Source organism: Anas acuta, chromosome 1 (genome assembly GCF_963932015.1).
Source record: "Anas acuta chromosome 1, bAnaAcu1.1, whole genome shotgun sequence".
Taxonomy (NCBI): domain Eukaryota; kingdom Metazoa; phylum Chordata; class Aves; order Anseriformes; family Anatidae; genus Anas; species Anas acuta.
Window position 1 is genome coordinate 146011836 of NC_088979.1, and position 25933 is coordinate 146037768.

At 41.3% G+C, this 25933-nt stretch overlaps 1 protein-coding gene across 5 annotated transcripts in view; it reads left to right on the plus strand.

Moving 5' to 3' along the window:
- The window catches only part of TBXAS1 (thromboxane A synthase 1), a 242936-nt gene that overhangs the window by 5445 nt on the left and 211558 nt on the right, over positions 1-25933 (plus strand). For 2 of the 5 annotated variants that reach the window (XM_068663731.1, XM_068663698.1), the window contains exons 2-3: positions 4393-4777; positions 7186-7386. In XM_068663731.1, coding sequence (XP_068519832.1) covers positions 7289-7386 — 98 coding nt within the window. In that variant the 5' untranslated portion in view covers positions 4393-4777; positions 7186-7288. Of the gene's footprint in view, positions 1-4392; positions 4778-4892; positions 5032-7185; positions 7387-25933 lie in introns of those variants that run through there. The other 3 variants (XM_068663708.1, XM_068663719.1, XM_068663699.1) reach the window with 3 other exon arrangements.

A 25933-nucleotide genomic window follows, 5' to 3' on the forward strand; every position in this document is an offset into this window, starting at 1 on the left:
ATCCCCTGGATATGGGGCAAAAGTCAAAGCTTTTCAATGTTCTTTATATTGCTTTATTATTATTGCCAAACACAATCTTCTTGCCACAGCTCTGTGTGTTCCAGTGTATCATACCTTTTGTGTTATCAGGGCCATCTGAAAATAATCTGACAGGATTGTTCACACCACAGTTATTGGTATTTTGAAAATTTTACCATGGGGAACATCTTCAAAAGCAAGAGAGGCAACAGGACAGCAAGCTCCCTCTGCCTGTCTACAAAAGCCAGAGCAGAATTACCAAACCCTGCAGCGGGTGTTCTGCTGGAGAAGTTCCTGTTCCCCATGAACAGCTGTTTTTGCAGCCTGCAGGAGAGGCTCTGTGGATACTGCTAAAGAGATGCTGAAGAACTGGGGTTGTCCTTAGTGATTGCTTTGAACTGTCAGGCTGAGTCTGTTTGCAGTTGCTTAGTTGTATTTCTTTTCTACAGGTGGATGTAGACTAATAGCTTCTGGGCTTCTTGAAGTTTGAAAACCATTACGGTGGCAATAGCATTAGTCTGACTTGCTTGATTTGACCTTTCTTTTTCCTTTGTGCCAGTTTACCTCCTCTTCAGCGGTGAGACTAGCTGGTGGTAGTGCCTGAATTGTAATGCCTGGCCTTTTTTTGTTATGTTCATATCGTCTAATCCATTGTACATTCTTTTGCTCTTTCATTTTGCTTTCTTATTCATCTCAGAGGGTTAATTGCATCCAATCACTCTGATGTTAGACAGTGAGAGATAATGCACACAGGCAGAGCTGATACTGTCTGCAGTTCCCAGCTGGGACTTGATTCTACCACTCTTAGTCAGCTTGAAGGCCTTAACCCATGGGAATACTCTCTGTTCACATTTGTGGGGCTTCTTCTACAAGCACATGCTATTTGAAAAAATAGTGGCAGACCTAGGGTGAAGAATGGTTGCTTTCCTCATCTGAGATTCAAGGTTTTTGAGACTTTTGATACATTCCCCTTTTTGTTATTTTGAGCTCTGACAAGGTATTGATAAAGGCGCACTATTAGTGAATGTATTCTTTTAAATAAAAGAAAGTCATTGTGCCTGTCATTATCTTTTCACCTGTTCCAGGCCTTAGTACCGAGCCTGCCAATTCCCTGAGGCCACTAGTAGGTCTTAATCATCCTGAGTGGCTTTACCTGAGGCCCCCCCACCAACCCCATCACCCCCTGCACAGGAGCCCCACTGAAATTCAGACCTGGGGGTTCAGCTCTTCCTGAGGCCAGCTGGAGGTGTGCTCGTTTGCAGCCATCCTTTCTGTGTGGACCGTGGCCCTACAGCAAAGAAAGCCTGTCTCCAGCCCTGTCCCCTAGATTGGGCAACTGTAGCAACCCCCTTTTTGCTCCTGACTGGACCCCTGCGTGGCCCCCAAGTCCTGGCTCAGCCCTTGGTGTGCTGGGGTCATTGGTGTGCTGGGGCCCTTGGTGGGCCTCCCTGCTGTGTTCAGCTTTCTGGGGCTGCACCCATCGGTACGGGCTGGTCGAGGTGGAGGTTGTCCTCTGCTCCCCTCCTGTCTCCTAAACTCTGGTGCTTTAGAGAGAGATAGTGAGCAACACAAGCACCCAGATGACTTGTCCTTTTCCCAAGCAGAACACAGGGCAGATGGTGGCGGTGGTCCCCCTGCAGCAGCCCTGGGACAGCACTCTCAGACCTGCCTCTTCACAGCTGCTGTTCTTCCCCTAGTCCATGCTATTTGTTTTTGCACTCTCTTTCCTTCTGTTAGGATGACTAGAAGGATGCGACGGCCGGGATTTCTCCAGCTGGCAATTCAGGAGCCAGGTTGTGCAGAGCAGTGCAACGTTGAGGCTAATTGCCTCCAAAGCTGCTGCCCCCTTTTAAGGAGGCTGCATGTAATCTTTCTCTAAAGAAATCTCTTTGTATCCTATTGAAAGGATTCCGTAATAAAATTATTGAACTGCAAACTGGAGAGGTAAGGTGGGGGATGTAGTAGCTACAGAGCACATTGAGCTCTCAAAGTGTTTCCATTAATTGGAGAAAACCAGTGTTCTGTATCTTCCTATCTGCAAAGCACAGAAAAGGACTGGGCTTTGTATGTTTTGGTGTCGATTCCACGGGCTAGTGGGTGAAAGAGAAGTTGATAAGCACAATTTAGTTAATTAAATTATAGAACACAGTGCTTCTGTTAAGTTTTTCACATTCTTCCGATCTGTGGTTCAGCACTAAAACGCAGCTTGGAGAATTCAAGCCTTGAGTTTGCTATCTGAAGTAGCTTTTCAGTCGTAGAAAGTTAGACATTTTTTCTTGGTGTTTAAAAACCGAACTTCATACAAGGAATTATAACTTACTGATTCTTATCACGATATTGTTACGAAGGCAAACTTAATGTGGCTTTGTGCTACTACAAGACTAGTCTAGGCAGGGTGCTTTGGCTTTTGCTATCAGCGTGGAACTATTGATTCATGAACATAAATCCTTACTTATCTGCAGTCAACTTTATAGGGTAATGAAATTATAGGATTGCTTGAATCAATCAATGTTTCTAAAGCAAACTATAGAAATATAAACAAGTTAGAGATTATTTAATAATGTCAATTTGCTTAGAAATGCTTGGACATGGGCAGCAGATGTTACATTAATTTCTGCTTTCTCTGAAATTTCACTGGGGCTGCAAGACCTTAATGTCACTATTAGCAAAGGTAACTTTATTTTAGAAACTCATTCCAAACTCTCACAGCAAGAGGAAGAAACTGTCATTCCTTTTGACCACAAAATCTGTGCTATTTCTAAGTGGAGTTCTTTGAAATAACTAGGATATCTCACAGCTTGTTGCTTTAGAGAGGACTTAGTGCAGTGGCACTACATTTAGTTAGCATAATGAGTTTTTTAGCCCCTGTGATATTGACTGAGTTTGAAGTACCAAAACTTTTAGTCGTCTAAGCTTAAATTTGTTAGTAAAGTGCAAGGTTGCATTTCAGCTTTCCTAGAATTTTAAGTTGGGTTCCTGTTTTCTGAGAAGCAGTTAGGTTAACATAGCCAGGTTCTGACTTTGGGAAACAATTTAAGTATAAAAGTCTGTCTTTATGTTTCTCAGTAGGAAGCGTCATGAAAGTGGCTTCCTCAGCGTGGTTTCACACTTGCAGTGTAGACCTTTTGGAGATCCAGTTCATTGGAGCGATTTTATTCAAGGTGGTTCAAGAATCTTCCATGAGTCCACGGTGTCCTTTCAGTGCTCCTGTCTTTTTTGAATGCAGAGCAGGATCTTTATAAGTGGACTCCGATGCCTCGGTGGTCTGTCCATTGAGTAGTTTGTCATCGTTTCTCATGTGGGAGGTTAAGACCAGCTGATTAATCTGCTTGGTCAGTCCTTAAGCCTGGATAGCAATAATGGAGTCATGCAAGCCAGATGTAAATCCCTCTGCTCTAACACATTAATATTCTCAGTACTTTGGCTATTAAGGTCGTTTTAAATATATACAAAAAATGCTGAGAAATGTACCTTTGATCTTTTTGATTGGTCTACCTTAAAAAAGGTTAAGAATTCATTTTTGCTTTGGAAAGGTTTTTGTCTTTAAATTAATATCATATATACTTATACAGTTTTGTACATGGGCTTTGTTAAAGCTTATATGTAAACTGGTCTCTGATTAATCTCATGTTTTTTAAGCTGTTCTGTGGTATTTCATTTGCAGTATTTTGTGGCTAAGCTGTCTGTGTAACAGACTTCCTTGATCTGAGGACTATGCGACAAATTTCTGTAGAGAGAAACTGCTATAAAATTTAAGCTTAACACCTTTCTGGACTTCCTTCATCTATGGTAAAGTTGGTGTGGTTCAGCCTTAATTAGATTATTATAGACCTAAAACAGATGAAGTAGAATAGCATGAGAGGATTTGAATTTGGTCGTTAGCAAGAGCTCGTGGTTAGTCTAGCTGGTTAGCCATTAGCCTGTGAAATAAATGAAAGTACATTTTCCATTTGATATGCTTTGAAGACTGGTCAAAATCCTTAACATGATTTAGGTCTTCTGAGAAGGCCTATAATCCTGCTTTTTTAATAAGCTCTATATTTCTTGTCTGAGTGATAATTTGTTTACGTCAAGCATTGCTGAGGCTCACTGCCATGCCTGTATTAATTTTGAAGTTGAAATGCATTGTTTTGGAAGAGCATTTATAAAAATTATTCCTGGAATTAGAATGGACAGGAATTTAATGTATGAATGCTTCCTGGAAAACCTGGGTTTTCTAGATGCTTTTTTTTTTTCCTTTATCAGTTGAGGAGCACTTCAGCTGCTCATACTTTGAATGCACTAATGCACTTCCCTTTTTAATATTTACTGCTGTGAACATGTGTGCAAGCTGAAGTTCAATCCTGAACAGCCAGAGCTGCTTCTGTCTTGTAGGACTGACTTTCACTGGGGAGCTCCAAGTCTGCGGTTATGGCAGTGCTGGGGACAAAAGGATGGATGAGTATCTTGAGTATAAGTTTGCCTTGAATGAGGTGAAAATCCATGGACTTTCATTGCTGCAGAAGAGAAGAGCTCCGATGACACCACATCAAGGAGCTGTGAACCTTGGTCGATATTATCTCGAGAGAAGCCATGTGAAAGCAAATGCAGATAGTGCTGCTGACTCATAGGAGATGGACAGGAAAAGACTACTTCCACTTCTGCTTATCTCTGGCTTCCTTCAGCATGCCGTTAGTGAGGACTTTGTGTGTGTCTCCGTAGTTCCTTAATATCCTTATAATCAGCCTGCTCAATGTGTCTCCATAAAAACAGCTGGGAGGTTGGTGAAAAATATTTGTGCTATTAGCTCGTTAATAAGAATGGCATTTCTTATGTAAATGACCTGTAAAGAAAGAGGGGACACTGGAAGTAGGACTGATAGATAGTCTATTTTTATTGCTGCCTACATCCCTGATTCCTTTCCCCTGTCCCACTAAGTATTTCATGGATTTTTCTGACTCTCTATGCAGCTGAAGTAGTTAACTATGGGATGGTAACTGCAAACATGTGGGTCTGCAGTGACGAGCATTCCAGGTAGGTTTTGGAAATAATGCTACATGCCACCGTTCTTAATGGCTGGAGGTGCCGTGTTAAAATCCTCTAGTAAGAAACAGGTGCTGAAGATTAAAAATAAACCCCAAACATCAACAGCAGTAAATGACAATGGTTGTTGTTGGGTGCTTGATTATGTGTTCTCTTCCAAATTGGATGCTGATGCGAGAGCCTGGTTTCTTTCACAATGTGTGTGTTTAAGAATTGCTCATCCCACCTACCTCCCAGTGTGACTGGGACAAGTCTCCAGTGTAATTCTTAAAAAAATAAGCAAGGTCTGTACTTGGCTCTGTGTTTGCTGAACTTAATAGGAATTCAACCACAGTCTTGAATAGGAGAGTATCAGTCTTCTATATGCAGATAAATATGACCTTTAATTAAAAAGCCAAGTAAATGAAAGCACAGTGAAACGGGAATATTATTTTTTAGCTTCTATATTTGTGGTGGTTGGTTTTCTTTCTTTTCTTTTTTTTTTCTTTTTTTTTTTTTGAAGAGACTTTAATGCATATAGTTATTTGACTTTTAAAAATTATTTTCTTTTCTTAAAGTCCCACAGGATCAGTTGCTGGTTGGGATTGGCCTGTGCCCACTGATTAGTTCCTTGCGTCACTGGTCTTGAATCTTGTTGCAAATGTTCTTGGAGAACTTGGCAGCCGCAAACTGGCAGAGCTGTTATTGACCCAGAATAGCAATAGCAATGTTAATACAGTAAGCAAGGTTTTCTGTGATTTGCTGTGCTATTCTGTGGAGCTGACGAGCTGGTTACCACCTTTTACTTATTCTGCAAGGATCTGAGGCTGGAAGAGAATTAATGCAGTTGTGAAGCCCAGAGAACCAAAATAGCAGTGATTCAGTTAGAGTAGAGCCAAATCTTCTTAAAATTAAACTCCATTGTGTTAGAGACTTTACTTTTTTGATACCTATATTATTAACTTCTCTGATAAGAGCAGGAAATGTAATACAGTGATATTGGAGGAGCCTTGCACATTAAATCTAAGCTATTATCTTGGGGTTGTATGAGAAGAAACTGCTCTTCATCTGGTGTGTTGTGGGAATCAGATGTTGCAGACTGTTTTTCAAGGTTACCATGTAATTCACAAACCTAGGTTTTTGGAGTAGTTTTAGTTTCCTTAACTTTCAAACAGGCTGTACGGAGTATGTGGGAAGGCTGCAGTGCATGTATGGGTATTTATAGCATCATAAGTAACAAATGATATACTGTGTAGTTCCAGGGAATTTTGTCATGGGCAAGTATTTACCCCAAGTTGTAGCAGTTCATGTTGCAATCTGGAATGTTTTTTATACTGGTATTAACTAACTTTGTGTGTGACAGGCTGGTGGCCTTCTCTCATAGACATGCTTCAATGTTTATATTTATGTTAACCTTGATACTACAGATACTCTGGTTACCCCTGTAATGTATCTCCAGAGAGGCTGGTTAATGGTAGCTCCAAAGGGGGCACTGCATTAAGCCAGGAAAATGTGCTGTAATACCTGTGAACCTGAGAGGAGCTGGTCAAACAGTGCTGCATGTGTGAATCGACTGGTGCGGCTGACCTGACTTACATGCCCGGTGCTGCAGTTGGGTTTTGTGCTCATTACTTTCTCTTTCTATATGAGTCTTGTAGTAGTAGCATTGGAAGAGCTTTTCCCTAGTTCCTCCTTTTAGTTGTGAAAATTTAAAGTTTATTGTCTTCCGTTTTTTTAAAGTATAAGGAGTTTGGAGATTTAGCGCTAATGAAATTGTCTATTGCAGAAATGCTCTGGTTTTGCTACTTCACAGAATGCCACTCTTTGTATCCTTTGGGCACCACTGACAAGTCTTATATTCTTCTTCCGCAATCTGTATCATGGTCACGCTCTCCTCCCCTCTTTCTTTTTCCCCACATTTTCCCCAGTCTCCCACACTTGATGTCTAAGAACCTATTTGACCGCACTGATGTCTTAAGCAGTGGATATGTAAATATTTACTGGCATGACGATCAGCAAGAGGGAGGGGGGGAATTACTACGTATTACCCATTCAGTAAACCTTCAAGTTTTCTCTCTGAGTGTGCAGTCGATGAGAACAGGAAAGGTTTGCAGTTGGTGCTTGACTTGATGTATTTCTCTCTCTTGGTTCCTGTTTTTGTTGCAGATGTCATTCATATAGCTGTGGAAGGCTTTATCAGCTCTTGAGGAGACCTTCCCCTGCACACACACACTCATACCACTCAAGGCTGGCACTGTAGCAGAGGAAGATGGAGCTCGTAGATCTCCTGGCATTCTCCTCCACAGAAATGAACAGTACAACGCTCACTCTGGCTTTGCTGGCGGTCTTCGTGGTTCTGCTGTACTGGTAAGTGATAACAGTGATATGGGCCGTGCGTCACACATAAAGCCTGCCGAAGTTCCCCCAGCATCTACGGAGTCCTTCTATTCTCAAGGTGAAATTGGATGATAATTGGCTGGAAGGGATGTGGAGGGCGAGGAGGTTTGGAAGCAGAGGTTGAAATGAATGCTCACAAAACTCATGTTGCTTTTTAGAGAGTTCTGTCTCCTTGCAATGTTCTGCCTTAAGTGTTTTACAAACAAACTTGCTAACAAAAGTTGTCATCAAAATTAAGAACTTACTACTGTTGGTTTCTTGTTAATTTCTTCAGGCAGCAGGAGCATTGGTGCTGGTCAGAAAGAAACAGTACTCGTTGCAAGGTCTCGTTGGACTCTTTGTACTATGCTGCACAGTTGTCACTTGCCAGTTTTCTTGGCTTAGGTTTATAGGCACTTTAACTGCTGCTTGAATTTCTTCTCTTGTTCTTTCCACACTGAGTAATAGATACAAATCAGAATAACAGCAGCCCTACTGGTAGGCACAGTAAGCATGCTGAAATGGGGGGGGAAGAATACTGCCCTGTCCAGATAATTTATTTTGGAAATTAAATTGGCTGATCTGGGAATGCTTTTCTGTCTGGTTTTACTTGAATGCCTTTTCAAATCCTGCTTTCCAGTCAGGAGAAAAAAAATATATATATTTTTTCCTCATTTGCATGTGTGTTTGAGAAAAGGTTTTAGGGAGAGTGGCAGGAAAAGAACCTCATAATAAAACCCAAAGCTAAACTCAAAGAAAATAATGGTGGCACCATGAGTTCAGCACAATCGTTGTAGCAGTGTAAGTGGTGGATCAGTTCTGTTCATGTTTCTTTATTCTTTGATCCTGTCAAACTTTGTTCAGCTTGTGCGTTAAGGGAGAGTCTAGAGAGATTAAAAAAGAGTCAAGTCAAGCCTCTATTTGATGTGCATTGCCATATCAGGTAGGTAGATGAGCCTGCTTTCTTAATAAGATCTGCTCAAAACTCTGGCTCAAATAATCACAAAAGTCAGTTACACTGACTTTGAACTTTATTTGGGGAAAAAAAATGGCAAGGGTACATCTTTCATTAAATCCACACTGTTTAACTGCTGACCTGTGGATGTGTGTAAACTTAAAGTGGTGGGAGAGAGGCCAGAGGCAGAGGCACAGTTCAGAAATGCAGCACATGGGCTGGTGAGCTCTGGCAGCCTGTGAGGTGGCTGGGAGAGCCTGATGCTCCTCAGTAGTAAATGTCAAGATGTGCCGAGGTCTGTGAAGAAACAGAACTGTTCTGTGCAAATGTACAGTGTGTTCTGGTGTACGCTTCTCCAGAGCCTCGCTTTAGGGCTCATTTTAAGGACGGCTGTTCTTCCTACTGGAGGGAAGACATGGGAGCTCTGTGCAGAATCTGGTCTTGACATAAACAAAGCTGGATCTAATGGCAGACTGAAATCAAACTTGAACTAGACTCCTGGCTGTGGACAGTCAACTGCTGAATTGAGTATGTGCCATGTAATTTGCAGAAAGTCCAATTTAGGAGCGAGGTGGGAAGTTGCCTTACAGTAGAGATATGTCATTCAGTGTTTCTCCTTTCCTGGCTGAAGACGAGTTCTGTGAAGGCATCGAGTAAAGGAAGCTAGAGTTTTATGAGGAGAAATTTTTTATACCTTTACCTGTCAGTGGTTATTGCTAACTGATCTTATTGATCTGCAGGTGCAAGTTGGTTTTAGGATACTTTATTAAATACGGCTGCCTTTAGGCCACTCTTCCAATGAGAAGCTGGCATTGCTTCTTAAACTTGTAGTGAAGCATCTTGGGCAACATACCTGGGCTTATTGGTAGGTTTGCCTGGTTAACCAAGCTATTCAGATCCATTTATTTCAGTAAAATGCAATGACTGAACACATAAAGTTAGTGGCTTGAAGCATATCTACAAGCGTAGTGCTTGTTTTTCAAACCTGTCAGTCTATTTATATAAGATTCTATTATGTATAAAACTTGTTTTATATTGCAGCTCTATTTAAGCAAATGAGTTAAAACCAACTCATGCGCATAGCCTCCTTTGTTCTCAGCTGAAACCTTGGGTTCAAGGAATTATTTAAAGAGTATGTAAGGGGTTGCTAATAGAAAGGCAGGTCCCTCATTCTAGAGATTTTTCTTATTACAATCATATTGCATGCAGAATTGTGTGTCTCTTCTAGGAGTTAAAGAACACAAGTGTTACCTATGTCAAAAGTAGTAATAAAGTAATAACTGCTCAAGTTCCTTATTCTAAGCCTTACTCTCATATTTTAATATCTTCTGAATCCCTCTTTTTTTTTTTTTCCTTGCCTTTTTCTGCCAGCATTGTAACTTTTCAGAAGGGGAAGGGAGGAATTAATATTTGCTGTTGTAAAGTTTGTTATGAGAGTAACTTCTGATTGATCAGGGTCTTAACGTGTCTAATGTTTTGTGAGTACAAAGACAAGGCAATTTGTCCACCTTTTTTTGCTTTAAAAGGCTTACAGGCTAAACAAAAGGCAGTTGTAGGTAGAGAAGTGAGTTGTTACAATTCTACTGTGCGTTAGATTTACCATGGTGTTGTCAACTGCCATGTTATTGAGCTATTTCCTTAGCATGATTTTTGTGGATGGGTGGTACCCTGTGGTTCAAATGACACCCTTGAGTTGCTGCCCATCAGCTAAGCCTCTGTAGCTGCTAGTGTGTGCATTGTAAGGCCAGCTGTGATTTATCACAGTTCAGCTGACAGGTGCTATCTTGCTAAGTTGTGATAAGACCAATCTCTTCACATTTCTGCGTAAGGTGAGGTCATATGAAATGGGGGGAGAAGCAAGGGTTGGTTGGGAAAGAGAGGAGAGGCTGTAGCGGTTTAAAAATAAACTTCTGGAGAAGATACAGGTCTTGAGAGGAAACCTGGATGCTTAGGTCATTCCTTAGACTGTTTTTTATGGTACAATTCATATTATCAATGATTCTTTTTAAAATATCCTCTAATAGCACACCTGATTTCTTACATACCATCAGCAGTGAAATATGAACATGATTCTGGTAGTGTATTGTGTCAGCCTGAATTCGGTGACTGTAAGCTGTGTTTATCCTCCATATGGCCTTAAATCTGCTATAGGGAGAGGCTTTTTAAGTCAGCCGATCTAATTTTGGGAGTGGAGAGAACAGAAGCTTTTGGGTACACAATCTCTTTGGATTTAGAACAGGGTGAGCAAACATGAAGCTGCTTTTTCTGTCTTCTGTTAATGTAACTAATGTGCTCAGGTCTGACTGCTGCCCTCCACTTCTGAAGGACTTAGTTGTCCACTTCCCTCCTCATATTTACTACTTGCTATCCATGGCTCCAAGTCTTTTCCTGTAGATCTCATACCATGGATTCTTCAATGGCAGTTGCCACTTCCTTACTATTGTGGTAGACAATGAAATTTTACTGCTTTACTGAGAACAAAAAGGTGGTATATGGCTGAGTACATAAAGCCTGGTAATACCAGAGACACAACACTGAGTGCTCTTAAAAACAAACTAAAAATCAAACTAAAACAAAAACAACAACAAAAAACCCTCATGTGTATGTTGTTCTCACCCTCTATGATTTCTACTAACCAAACTGATTATTGGATCGGTTTCTTCTAAAAGCAATTCCTTTCTCAATTCCAAGGACTGCTCTCTCTATTTGTTTAATCTCTGAATCTCAGGGTTCTTTTTCAGGCACGAAATAAAAACAAACACTTAAGGTAGGAATGGGGTTAACATTTACAAATCCTAATGATATTGGACCAATTGACTGTATCCACTGTACTGAAAAGTACAGGGGTATATCTTTGCAACATATTGTTCATTTTCCTTTCAAGTGTATGCTGAGTTGGGTATCCCATGCTTGGTTGTAGCTGCAAACATTGTTTTGTGCCTTTCTTTTTGCTGTCTGGGGAGATGTTTGATAAAATGAAAGCAGGAGTTTATCTTGCTTTAAAGTTTAATGTACCATAAGCTTCGCATTATGAAGAAGCTGTCACAGCATTCAGATACCTGTGTTCAAACTGGATTATCAAGCCCTTGTCTAAACAAACCTGTTTTTTTTCAAAAACTTGGAGGTTGGATGGGAGGTGTTTGTTTATGTTTGTAAGATACACGTCTAATTGCATGCTTTCAAACATAGCAAAATATATACCATTAATGTCCTTGTCTGTTTCTGAAAAGCTAAATTGTTCAGAAAGATGCCATTTTTACATTGAAGTAATTTTATGATCACTTGTGTAACAGAAATACTTAGACAGTGAGAGACTTGGGTTGCCCTGGGTCGAGACACTGTCCATGCACTGCATAACAAGTCAATCCTGACCCAAAGCGTTTGCTGCCATTGATCAACAAGAATGAAAACTAAGCCTTCTTTTTTAAATCTGTCCTTAAGCCTGGACATTTGCATACACTTAAATGCAGCTGATACTTGCACATGGGAGAGAATGGGTTAGAGTTAACTGGCTGATACTGTATCTGTAGTAGGCCACTTTAGAAGTTCCAAGTTAATTTCAGGACAGTAGTATCTTGATAAGGTGACTTCAACGCTATTGCTTGTTTGGCATTACTTCACATCTGTGGTTTGGGAAAGCACTATGAAAGAGAAACCTTAGGTATATCTGTCTCCAAATAAAACTCTGCTCAGGTTTTGCAGAACCTTGTTGTTTGGGCTTGAGTTAGGCAAAACTGAGATCAAATACATCTCTATGCTTATGGTTTGAGTGCAAGCTTAGGCTGAGCAGGTCATTCTCTCTGGCACATGTAGATACAGCTTCCAGACAGATCCATCATCAGGCTGTACAAAACCTGGATCCGTTCAGAAAGAAGCAGCGGTTGTGGGTGGGTATGCCCAGACTATTCCAGCTCTCTCTAAAGCCATCAAAGGCACAGTGCTATAAGGTCCGCTGTGTCTGAAAACCGAAGCCTGGATATGGAGCACCAACACACACCCGTAATGAGGTATTGCTCTGCTCTCATGTCAGGCTCATTGACTTGAGAGGTTCAGAGAGGCATCCTACTCCTCAGATGTTTAAGCAAGCTTGTTTCACCTGCTGTCAGAAAGCAGGGCTTTGCAGACAGCGAGTGCTCAGGGGCTGGTGCTCCTGGGCTGCAGCTGGGCTCCGGCTGCACTTTCACCAGGCTCTGACTGCTGAACTCTTTTCATCTTGTGCATCCCTCCCACAGCAGTGGCTGACTTCAGGTTTAGGCTATCAGGCTGTGATTCCTTCTCTTTTAGCTAAATCAAGTGTCTCTGGGTGAGCCTGAGAAGGAGCAGGGTCTTTCCCTATTACAGGTTGGTAGTTTCTTGGTTTGCATTGATTCCAGCATTAGGTTCACAGGGGAAGAAGGAAGGGAACTGTTTTTTTTTGTTTGTTTGTTTGGTTGGTTGGTTGGTTTTTTAATATTCTGTTAACCCCAGCTTTTTTATTTTTTCCTAAAATGGCCATTATGTCAGTGGAAGTCATTCTGCCCCCCTTTATTCAAATGGCCCATTATGGAAGCTAGAAGGATCTGACTCAACAGGAAACATCAGCAAACTGCTGTTGATGACAGAAAAAGCTAACAGATTCCGAATGGTCTTTGTCACGCAGCTTTACATCAAGCAAATCTGGAATTCCCACTAACGCGTCAAACATAATTTGATCCCACAGCTGTGCAATATACGGCCTCCTCTTCCAGCTAAATCATCTCTAGGTGAGCCTGAGAAGGAGCAGCATAAGCTGCTAAATTATAATTTGGAGAAGTGCCATACCACAAATGACTAAATGCTTTCTTCCTTTGAAAACAAGGTAGATTTGATCATCCAGAATGAGGTTCACTCGCTGCCCTGATTATGCTGCTTTTAAGTAAACAAAGTTCTCTATTTTGGGGGAGAGGTAAAACAGTCTTCCAGAACTGCAGTTGTATCTTCAGCTTTATTCTTTGGGGTTCCCTCAGGGGCTGAGTTGTAACACCGCTGTTATCCTGTTAAAGGTGGTTCAGCCTTTAGTGCTGGGAAATTTGGTTTTTGCTTGCTTGCCTGCTCTTCATTACAACTCTCAGAGACCTCTCATGTTCATTTAAAAAATAAAAAATAAAAATTAGGGGTTGCATGACCAGTAGTGCCAGTAGTGTTTATTCGAAGGTCCTCAAGTGCTTGTTGGTTGTGCTGTTTTTTTCCTTTTTTTTTTTAAGAGGTACTTTACCCTAACACATGTGTAAAGGCATCAGTCTCCAGCCTATATACTCCTCATGGTCTTTGCTTTTCCCCAAACACTTTCATTCCTCATCCCTTAAGCACAATTGGATTTTAGTGCAGGGAGATTATAGTGTTAATTGTAGGCTAAGGTATACCTACAAGGATAAATTAGCTTCTTCTCATGAAACAAGTATATTCACCTCTCTCTCTTCTGACATCGTATCCAGATCTAGCATCCACTGGAGCATAACCAGTGAGTGCTGTGAGGTTAGCTGATGCATGCAAATGCCACTGGGTGACAGGAGCTGGATCCAGCCTTTAAGCAGTCCCATTTCTGCTTTCCCCTCCTGCAGGGCTGGAATGGACTGGGTCTGATCTCGAGTGGGTTACATAGACAGGAGAGACTGGCAAGGGACTGTGCAATTACTCTGGCCTCTCCACCAGGCAGCTCCCGCCTGGGAGTCTTCTCTGGTGTTTTGTTTAGCTCTCCTGGACTAGCACGTTGGGTTTAGCTTCTGATCTGCTGTTTAGCTTGGGGCAGGTTGGTTTGTTTATCTTGGCAATATGCAGACACCTCACAATGTACTCTTCGGTGCTCGGCACTGACTTCTGGGAACTCTTGCCTCCATCTACTGACTGTATGAGGAACATGAGGAGCTTAACACACTGTCCTTGGTGCACCAAACAGGATTGAAATTAAAGGAGGAAAGAAGGCAATGAAAAATCTACCTTAGCGAGAAGGCTCTGGCTGCTTGAGCAATGGGGCACTCCATCCCGTTGCGCAGAGGCAGTCTCTTGCTGTGTCTGTGCAGTGAATTGAGATTCAGAGAGGTCTCTCGGGGCACCTGATTTCTCTTTAAAAGAAAGCTGCCTACTATTCTTTGTTTCATTTTGTCTTTCCATCAGGTTTCATCAATGACAGTGTTGGGTCTGTGTTGTCCTCACTGCTGGCTCACTGTTAACTAACACCTTTGACTGCTGTGTCTTGCTCCTCTTTAGGGAAGTTTTATACAGTATTTAATGGAGCTGCCTGAGAACCATTTTAAAATACAATATTGACATATTATTCAGACATTATAATTAATGGTTTCCCATGACATACCTGAATCCCCATTTTTTCCCCATTAACTCCTTAGGTTTGTTTTTTGTGTGTCTTCCCCACTGAAAACAAAGTTTACTGTTCGGTGAGCTCAATGTGTGCTAACTGCTGATAATTCACCAGCAGAAAAAGGTTGAAGTATTTTCTTGTTTGGTTCTGGAAGTGCATTTATTTCAATTTCACAGAAATGGTGAATGAGTTTGAGAAAATGATGTTCAATGTCAATTTCTTCGTTCCCTTTCTTTATGGGCCATTGCGTAAACTGGTGACCATTTCTTTTAAACTCTGTTTGTTCATTTTACATGCATTTACTATAGCTGAAGTAACATTGCAGGTCAACAGGTATCTGAGAATTTTAATGCAGGGGCCATCTAACATATGGGAGATTGTCCATATAGTAGTTTCTTCCATGGCTAGCCCTTTCAATGGCTCTGAAGGATGTATACAGTTGGTCTGGGATAGTTTTCTAAGGAAGCAATAAACAGGTGAAAAGGGCAAAAATGTATATTGGTTTGGTGGTGGTTGTTGTTTAATAGGAAATGAAGCTAAATGTGTCCAGCAATGACTGGAGAAGGACAGGAACAAAGGGCTGGGAACAGAAGGATATGACTCCACATTAAGTGGAAGGGGGCTGTTACAGATTGAGGCCAAGCATGTTTGGGAAAGTTGAAGCTGGAGTAAAGGAACTCAACTGAGATATATGTTGGGAGCAGGAGGGCATGGGGTCAGTGGCTATATGCTTGTGCAGGCAAAGTCTGCTTCTTTGGAAAGAATAGTTCCTTTCAGCTGACAGAAACCTTGTGATACTTGTTGGCAGTTGAGGGATATGGGAAGGATGAAAAGGCAATGAACTTCAGAAGAGATGTGTAATTGGTAACTATATGATCACAAGCTCCTTCTGTTTGAACGCTCTTGGATGGGAACTATTGGCAGAGTTTTGAACCTGTAACCCAGAGTATTCTTTTAAGTTATTCAGTAGCAATAAATCTGATGTAATCTGTGCATGTATGTTTGTGGTTTCTCGTCCAAAAAGCTCCAAAGAGCTTTTATGTAAACACCCTCTCAGTAGAGCTATAACAAGATGAAGAGGTTGTGGAGGCACGTGGTTTGAAATGTGGGAAAGACATGAAATATAGCCACCCTGGGAGAGGAAGGAACAGCTAAGTATGTTGCATGCTAGCAGGAGGAAAAGAGTGAGAGAAGAAATGGTGGTCAGGACTGCAAGGGCCCTCTTCCAACTCTTAAAATATCAATGTGGTTTGCGTGTTCTCCAAAGACTTTAACAAATCTCTGAAATACACATCATGGGTTGAGGTACAGCAATGTCTCCAAGAGATCTCAATATAGGCTTCATGGAAGGTGAACATCTATGTAAGGATAGAATCATTAAGGTTGGAAGAGACCTCCAAGATAATCTGGTCCAAGCATCCCCCTACCACCAATGTCACCCACTAAACCATGTCCCTAAGCACTACGTCCAAACTTTCCTTGAACACCCGCAGGGACAGTATATTGCAGTGAGTAAAGCACCACTATCCTGAATTGTTTTATGTCTCTAAAAGTTATGTGAGGTATATCTGGCCTGCTCTCATCTCCTCTTAAGAGCCAAGAATAGGTAGTACAAAGATAAATGATCCACAGTTTTATGTTAACTCTTCCTAGCTATGATAACAAACCTTGAGGTCTTTGGAGTTCAGAAGAATAGTATTTTAAACTTTGTCTACCAGAAATGTTTAGACTTGAGGTAATTTTTCATATTTTGGATACAATGCACAGTAGTTACATTTCTGAAGTTTAAAATTATTAGCAGTAGTTAATTAGCGGTTTCACAACTTATTTTCTTTCCTGAGAATATGACTTTTTCTTAATACAAATGGAAGTCATATCAACTGGAGTGGGAAGCCAGCTGTCTGTTGTTCTAGGACACAGAGCTCTGTTGTTGAAAGAAAGATGATCAGCTCCTGGGTGTCAGTCCTAGAGTGAGGATGCCTCGCCAGAGCAAGGTTATGGAGGAAGGCTGGAGTATTCCTCTGGGTACACAGTGGTTGTAGGACCATAAAAATCTGTGTCTTCAAAGGCCATAAAGACTGGAGTATTTACAGTGTAAGGCTATTCATACAGCCAGGATGCAGGCTGCAATTTGAGATCTGGGATTTGAGGAGTTTGTCCCTTAACCTGCTTCCTCAGTTTCAGTAGAAGTGAGCTATTAACAAGCACTGTAGGGAGGACCTCATTTCCATGACAGCTAGTGACTCAGTTCCTCTTGCAAACTTTGACTGTATCACTGATGGACATTTTTCTACTTAATTTTTGACATTTCTGGGGCTTTTGTGCAGTAAAGCCTTTTCTCCCTCCTTCCCCCCTTTTTATTTACGTTCCTGAGTGCGAGTGTAGCCAAGCAGCGAGCTCAGTGCCATGGAAGCATTTTATATTTTGAGCAGAGATAAAAATCTCATTCCTTCTATAAACAAAACAAATCAACAGATGATGCCCAAGAGAACCATTTCTCTATAGCCATTTTCCTCCAGCTGCTTTCTATTCCGTGCGGCTTGCAATGCACCATATGAAATACGTGTGTGCCTTTGTATGTGCAGAACACAGGTTTCCTCCAGACAGTGGCAGCTCCGTTGAAAACAAGCAAAAAATACTACCTCCGCTATTTTTCTTCTACAATCCTGTAATAATAAGATTACTAATAAATAGATTACTAATAGAGTTATTTGGTCGTTTCATAGCATGTAGCTTAGCAATGCAAGAGGATATGCTGAAGGAGCTCTGCAATTGCAGCTGCTACGTCTTTATTCTGAATGGGTTCAGGCTATTGTCTGTGAAAGGATGAGGGGCAGAAATAATCTGAGTGAGCCTGAGTGCATCATAAACAGGCGGGGATGAGGACACAACCAAAAGGCTTATTTGGAGTTTGCTGCTCTGCAGGTGCTTTCATATTCCTGTGCCTGTGAGGAGCTTGTGTCTACAGCTGCAGTGGCTTTGTGGCCAGGTACAAGCCTGTTGGAGGAATAAGTCTGGTGGAAGGCATGAGAAGTGGCCCTTCTAGCCTGTTGAAGGCCCTTGGTTGTTGACACCTCTTGCTTTCCTGCTTTTATTTAATGAACAGTTCAGAGGCTCAAGTGAATGGCCAAAAGCCATGGTAGAGAGAGGTGAGACCAGCAGCACCATGGAGGGAGATCAGGCATGGAACAGAGCAGAGGGTGCTGGATGAGGACATGGCAGAGAAAGTGTGCTGTGAGCTCCCACGTGGTCAGGAATAGCTGCAGGTGAGTTCCTGGCAGAGGGGCAGCTGCAGGTGCCTCTTATCTCAGCAGCATCTTGCTGCTCATCTCCTCCCTTCTGTACAGGAAAAGGGGGGCTAAGCCAGATGTTCCTCAGCTAGGGCCTGGAGGGGTAGCATTTGTCCCTGCGGGGGGATAGTCAGTGGCCTCTGAGACTTGGAGGAACTTGGAGCTGGTGTGGGGGGAAGCGATAAAACTTGGCAACACCTCTTCTTGTTTCCTCACAAAGTGTGGTTTAGAACTGATGGGAAAGTACTGTGGCTTCTCATCCAAATAGCTCCCAAGAGTTTTTATGTAAACAGCCTGAATGTATACATGTATGTATACACATGTATACATATGTATATATATATATATATGTGACCAGGAACAAGCAGTTTCTGAGAAGAGAAGCAAAACATAACTGAGCTGATCCATGGATAGATCGTGCTAAGCCCCCAAAGCAACCCCCTTATCCCATCCCTAGCCAAATGACTTCTGGCAGCCAAGGAAGTAACCTTGGGTAAAAACAATAGAACTTTTACAACGGGGATGTTAGCTACTGACCCTGAATGTATTTTATGACACCACCTTGGTTTAGTCTTGTTTATCTTCATTCTGTGGTAGATACATTGTCCTGAGTTTCGGGAAAAAATTGCAGCCTGTGCATGCAACTCCAGCATGTATCGTTAGGCTATGCGGGCTGTGCGCTTGTGTTCATCAGCACTGGATCACTCCTCAAGACAGATCTAATCTGGACCAGGGCGGGCATGTGAAACAGTTTTAATTTAATCAACTGGAGTAACTTATACCATTTCTGTTGTGCTACTGGGAGAAGGCAAGCTATACCTGGTCTGGTTCAAAGTTCACTTTTCCATATTAACAATTTGGAATTAACAGAGCTTGTTTTAACAGATCAACACGTCTGCATTGTGTGGATGAGATGGTTTTGATCAAATGTTTCTTGTCTAAAACTGGATTTGCTGTATCATTAAAATAGGGTCCCAAAATTACTTGAGAACTTGATTCCCTTTACTTTGTGCAATTGCCCTAGTAACATTAAGGAACAGCAAGAAAAGGTCAGTAGAAATATTACTTACCACCATGTGGAAATTAATAAGTTTTGTAAGTAATTAATCATTTTTTTAAGTCTTGTATTTGTGAATGCATTTCTCAATGTGATTTGTTTGTGTCCAGGCATTTAGACCAGTAATATCATTCAGGTTTAAACTCAGAGCTTTGAGGAGATAGTGTTGTAACGTAGCTGACTTGTTCTCCAAAGAAACAAAATATTTTAGCTGCTCAGTTCTTCTGAAAAATTGTCTTTAAACAGAGATAGTTAATAGTCAGAAATCTTGTCCCAGTTGTTGGTGGCAACCACTGTTTTTTTTTTTTTGTGTGATGTTATTTTGTGTCAAGTTATAGAGCTGACTGTGACATTTAAAAATGTTTTTGTAAAGTTTACATAGAAAAATTGTCTAATTTGTTAACCAAGAAATTATGATCTTTTAAATAACTCCTATAAGCTGGTTTACCAGTTTAAACCCTTTAAATTCTTAGGCTGAATTTTGCTTGCATTATTTAGACCAGTGATAAAGCATCTTGTTCTTTTTCTTTCCTACCTGAGAAAAGTTAGAAATAAGTCTCTTACCTCTTGACTTTGACAAGGACCTTTTTCTGGCTAAAAGTGTTGCTAAACATAATATTGATACTGTAAAAAAACTAACCCACACAGAAACCCAAGCTGCACCATAAATCTTTCTCTGACGCTGCTCGCACTGGTTATGTAAATAAAAGAAAATTGATGCTGTTTGTAGAATTGTGATGATCCGGGCAAAATTGCTCTTGCGTGATAGAAATTGTATGCGCGTATGTGTGCCCTCTATCTGTCCGCCCACCCATCCAACTCCTGTTGTTCTGGTTAGCTCTGGAGCTGGCATACATACCACACAACCACTAACTGAGGCTGAAAAGGTCCTTTCTCAAGGTTTCTGAGAAGATCATTACAGTGTCTCTTTTTATCTTTTCCTTGCTTAGCAAAGATCTTTTGATTGAAAAATATATTGTCTGGTTTGGAAGGAATTACTGTATCTAGTCAGACATTAATGACTTCCAATTGAATGTGGTGGATTTGGGTTCCTGTGCCAAACAGTTCATAGAGATGTAGTATACTAAGGGACGTTTCAGCCCTGTGCCTTTTGATCCCCAAGGATGCAGCTGATCCATCTATCTATCTATACACTTTTTTTTTTTTTAAATTACATTGCATCTGTCAATAACTGATGGCCAAAATCATTATCAATGTGTTAATTTAAAGATCAGTCAGCATTTTCAAAGGCTGGGCAGTTTCAAGAGCTTTCTCTGAGCAAGTTGGAGGCTTTGTCTTGTAGGCTGTGAGCAAATTGTTACAAAACACAAGAGAGTTGGTAGGAGTTTGTGGAATCATAATTAATTGACAATGGTTTTTCAAAAACCACTTCTTCCAATTTGAAATAAGCTGTTAAAATAATGTAGAAGTGTTATGATAGTCCCTTGATACATGCTGGTAGCTTTGGGTTAAACACATAAATAATGCTGAAAGAACTATATTTAGTTCCAGACTGATCCAAGGACAAACTGAAAAACTGAAGGTCAAATAACAAAACAAAGAACAGAAAATTATAGCCCTCCTTATTCTGCTCTGCAGCATGCTGCTTGGCAGCCGTGAAGGTTCAATACTGGGGAATTTGTCACTTACAACTCTTTATGATTTGTACTTTAAGTAAAGCAAGTAAGCCTGGAGTGCGTGTACTTATTGACAAAAGCACATCACTGAGTCCTGTCAGGCTGAATCTAAACTGGAGCTTCTGAGTATTGCAGAATTGCTGGGGCCTGGATATTAAAAGGTTTATGAGAGAACAATTGCTCAAGGACGACTTCCCCCAAGCTCTGTCTTGACCCTTGTGCTCTAGGAGCTTCTACCAGGAACTGAGCCAAAGTGTAACCAGGTACTAAACATGGAACTAAGACAGTTGGATGATTGTTACTTATTTATTTTGTTCGAGCTATCAAAAATGTGGAACTACAGGAACTTCAGGTCACTCCTTACTTGAGATAGCTAGAAGTCCTTGCTGGAGTTTAAAATATATATATAAAATATAGAGCTCAATACTTCCAATCACAGAGATAGGGCAATGAGCTTCAATCCATGGAAGACCACTGAGCTGGGAGTGCTTTTTGCCTCCCTGATGGAGGGACCTACGCAGTTTGCTGATCCTGGCAGTACCCAAGGTAGGAACTAGACTCCATTATCTCTATCTAGGAAAAGCATCTCGCTTGCATGGCTGCAGGCCACATAGGCACTGTTAGAGCCGTTGGACCAGATCTCAGTGGCCGTGACTGTTTGTTCAACTTAAGATCTGCACAAGGTTGGTTAGACTCTGAATGCTCAGGCTGATGCTAAATTGATGATCATCAGTGATGTGATCTATGCAATCACGTTTATGCTATGTTACACCTGACCTAATCTTGCCAAGCCTGATCATGCCAGCCTGTCATTTTCCCAGCTCCCCAGCATGCCCAAAGCACTTGCCTAGTGGCCAACCATGCTACAGCCCCCGAGGCCAGATCCCTTCCCTGGGGTATCTGCTGGCCAGTTTGCTCCAGCCAGTTGACAAAGTCAGTTTGCCATGCTTTTATTAGGGAATATAAGTAGTAAATGGTGGAATTAATTCTTTTCAGAGGCTTCCTTCCTTTTAAACGACTTTCATGCTAGCCTTTCCAATCCTGAGCTGCATATGAAACCTTTCATTCAGTTAAAATAGCAGGGTAGGATCTCACAGACTAACAGTGTTTTAAAATTGGGTAGTACACTTTATATCAAATATATGCATTGTATGGAAAATGTTTATTCAGAAAACAAAACAATACAAAAAAGCAAACAAATAAAAAAACCCTACTGGTTGGATAAAGATCAATGCATCCTTAGCAGACCCTAAAAATGAGTAGGAACACATGTGATATAACTTGGCTGGCCAGTGGTTCCTAGGTGCATGCAGTCAACTCTGAAGCTGCAACATTCAGTGGAACTGGCTTGTTTTTCCGAGATGGAAACCATTCTATATGTAATCAGTGTTTTTGTAATTTTATTCCAAGTCTAGGATTTGCATTTCAGAGGTTATGGGAAACAACAATTCCTTTCTTATTATCAGCTGACTATCAGTCAAATTTCTTCTGTGGCAATCTCTTTTTTTTTTTTTCTTTTTAAATCTTTTTGTGGTGGTGTATGCCGTGTCTAAAAATAAAAGAAATCAAATTAGAGGCCCAGTAATTAGGGCTATCCCTTCAGCAGTCTCTGTGGAGAAGTGAAGAACAAATTGGGATTGTCCTCAGAGTCCCAGCTGATGTCTCGCTTTTGGCCTGGTTGTTTCTTTGGTTCCTGAATTTATGATATGTTTAATCTTGACAGCATTTCAGAATAAGATGTAAACTGAGTTGTGGTTTAGAGGATTGGTTGAAGTCTTATCTTGGCCAAGGCTCATGTAAACTGAAACTTGAAACTCAGCCCTAGAAGAATTAGAACACTAATTCTTGCAAATATGTCTATTACCAGACATGTTTCTAACAAAAGGTTGTTTGCCCCCATGTTTTTTGCTTCAGCGTTACACGGAACACTTACACAAGCAGCATATCTTTTCGTTAGTTTAGTTGTGCTGTTCATTTATAGGTACACTTTACCTCAGACTTTTACAGATTATTTGCAGACTAATTCTGAGGTCATAAGCTTAGATATGCATACATATTATTATTTCTTTAACCACCAGATGGGTTAGGAATTTCTGTGTAGAGCAAGGAGTTCAGCAGTGCTATGGGTGAATGTGAGTACAGCTCTGGTTTTGCTTTAATAGAAAAAGAATGACACTGCATGTGCATGCACAAGGAAGAGAAATAAACTTCTTTTTACTTTTCTGTAAAAAGAAAAGTAAAAAAAAAATAATAATTCTAAGAATTAAAAAGGAACTCCCAGCCATCACTATTTATGGTATGTCACCATAGCATTTTTTGGAATTGTTTTTGGAGGGCTATTAGCTTCACTATCTAAAAGCAAGCAAGCAACCAGCATTCTTCTATCTGCCAAGAGCAAGTTAAATAGATGTTTTAAAATTAGTTTTCACCTACAAAGAGCATTTTGTTGTTCTTTAGTCTGTAAGGGTGCTCAAATGCCCAAGTTGAAGTCACAGCTAGCCACATCAGGAGAAATAATCTTTACACAACATGCTATCTAACTATGCGTGCCTTTGTGATGAGAGGAATATACCATTCCCAGCAAAACCAAGTAAGAAATATCTTAGGAGCATAGAGGGCTCAATTATGATCTTTATTACCTTGCTGTAAAGCAAGAGCAGCACCACTGAACTCCTTGGAGTTGCCCTAAATTGAAGTGTGAGCTCTGAAATACAGAGCAGAATAAATTCACTTTATAACATGTTAACTTGGAGAAGACAAGTCTCAGTGGCAGTCCCAGCAGGATTACCAGCATTCAATCAATTTCAGGGCTTGTATATCCAGCATTGTAGGTAGGCTTGGGAAGCTTATTTTGCAATAGAAATGCCACTGCTCTTCCACAGAACTCTCCAGTATCAGCCAAACCCCCTAAATAATCATCATCCCCACTGTTCAGTGTGTCAGTACGAGAAACAGAGGCGCAGGGGAATCTTTCGCAGTTCTGGCAGGAAATGTGTGCCTCAGAGAACAGGAGACTTTCCACTGGCACAGGTCCTTGCTTTTAATGTCCTGCCTCTTTGGTGAGGGATGGCAGCTTATGGCACAGTTCTGTAGGGGGTGGGTATGAGCTTTCCATGTGGCTACGAAAGCCTCTGGCACTTGTGTTCCACTGCCATGGACAGAATGCAGAATTGCAGAATTTTTTAATGCTTAAATTCATTATTCAAACTCCAAAATACTGTACAGTTAGCTTGGGGGAGAAGGACGCCCTAACCCTAATGACTTTCAGTTTTGCTATTTAAGTCATAAACAAGTGTTAACTTACTCATAGACTTGAGGACTTTGAGATTATTTTCAGTTCTATGTAGCAACCACAAGCCTAGAAATAAGATTTAGTTGGAACCCTTTGCCCGTGCCCAAACTCTACTTCTTTATGCAGTCATGCAGCTTTAAAACTGATGCTTTCAGAAAAATTCAAATAATGAGGGATTCATGATAAAGCCGTGAGATTGTTTTGCCAGACTTATTCTTGCAAAGCAGAACTAATAAAACTTTAAGGAAGAAGCCTTAGCCAAGTTCTTGAAAGTAGGCTATTTTTATTGTGAAAAGCAAAATTAAAAAAAAAAAAAAAAAAAAAAAAGGAAAGAAAAAAAAAGCTTGAAGATTGAAACTCAAGTTAATTTAATTCATGTGGCCAGTGTAGGCTTTTTGGTGAGCTGGAACCAGACAAACAGGTGTCAGGTGCATGGAAAACAAAGTAGTGTCAGTATGTTGGCTACGAGCTCTGCTTCCTCCTCCTTGCATACATAATGCTATGATGAAAGTTGGCAAAAGGAAATATGATTGCACGTGATTAAATGTTGACAGCTGAGGAGTTTGGCTTTCGATTTACAGAGGTTAAAATGACAAAAATAAGCTTGGGGAGTAAAGCATCCTATGTATCTTTCAGAGTTCCCTTTGCACAGTCCTGGAAAATATGAGTTGAAAAAAAGAATGCAACAAAGGCTGCAATAGCAATCTGATAAGGAAAAAAAAAAAAGAACAAAAAACTTTTACCCCCCCCCCCCCCAAGAAATGTTATAATGGAAAAAAATCTGATGCAAATTGCAAAGGAAAATCACTGTTTCCACCCCCTGGGTGTGTACTGTATCCCAGAGCAGTTGGGAAATTTATGTTAAGGGGGAAGGGGGACAAGTTTTCCCCTTTCCTGGACTTTTGATGTAATTATTTAGCCAACTCTGAGGGAATCTCTGCATACTCTAAAAATTCAGTCATTTCTGAAATATTGATCTGGGGAGGTCACCGAATTCCAGAGTTGGTGAGGTCAGGGTAATGAGATCGAGTGACAGGCCCAGTGGTACCCACTGATTTAGTTGTTTAGACACTGTAACCAAACCATGACCTTCTTGCTCTGCAGCCTCTTTGATCTAACTATGTGAAAACACAGCTGCTTTGTGGAGATCGCATGTTAGTATGCATGTAGGCGTGAGGGTAACTTTTCATGACATTTACTTCAATTATTCTGGCGTCAGTTTATAACAATGATTATCGCCCACCTGCCCAGCCTTATCTGTTAGTCAGAGCCCCGGCTTATTCTCCCCTGGTGTAACTAGTGAGGAGACCACGCAGCCTGTGGGATAGCTCCTTGAAGGGGCTCCCTGTCTGACCTGGGGCTGCGTGCAGATGAAAGCCCTCTTGAGTGAGGCAGGGTGCCAGACCTAATCTCCATAGCCCTCCAGAAATATGTTGGGCGAGGGGTGGGAACTGCTGCTCTTGTCAGTCCGGGTGGACTTGCCAAAGGACTTGTCCTGGTGGCTTCAGGTGGCCGTGACATGCACAGTGGGCTCTGCTGGAGGACCTGCTGGCTTTTACAGGCTTTACATGATGGGATTCACCAATTCCCCGATCCCAGGCCCAACACTGGCTCCTCAGTGCCTGCTTGCCCTGTGCCTCACCAGGCAAGGAGCCCATGGTACTGGTGATCAACAGGCAGGGCGAAGCCTCCAGTATGGGGGACACATCTGCCTCTGCAGAAGTGCCTGCGGTGTGAGTCTCTCACTTTTGGGTATCTGTTTGGTTTTTCAACATCTCTGCAACACAGTGGTTCCCTCTGCAGGTGCTCTTCCATCAGTGCCCCACTCCCTGAGCTGGAGTCCGTGTGGTATTTCCTTCCCTGGGCAGGAAAACACAGGTATAGAGCAGAAATTAAATCTGCTAAAAGCTGTACCATGCTCCCATGGAAATACCTACCCAGACCCATATGAGATCATATGCTGGAGGCCAGCT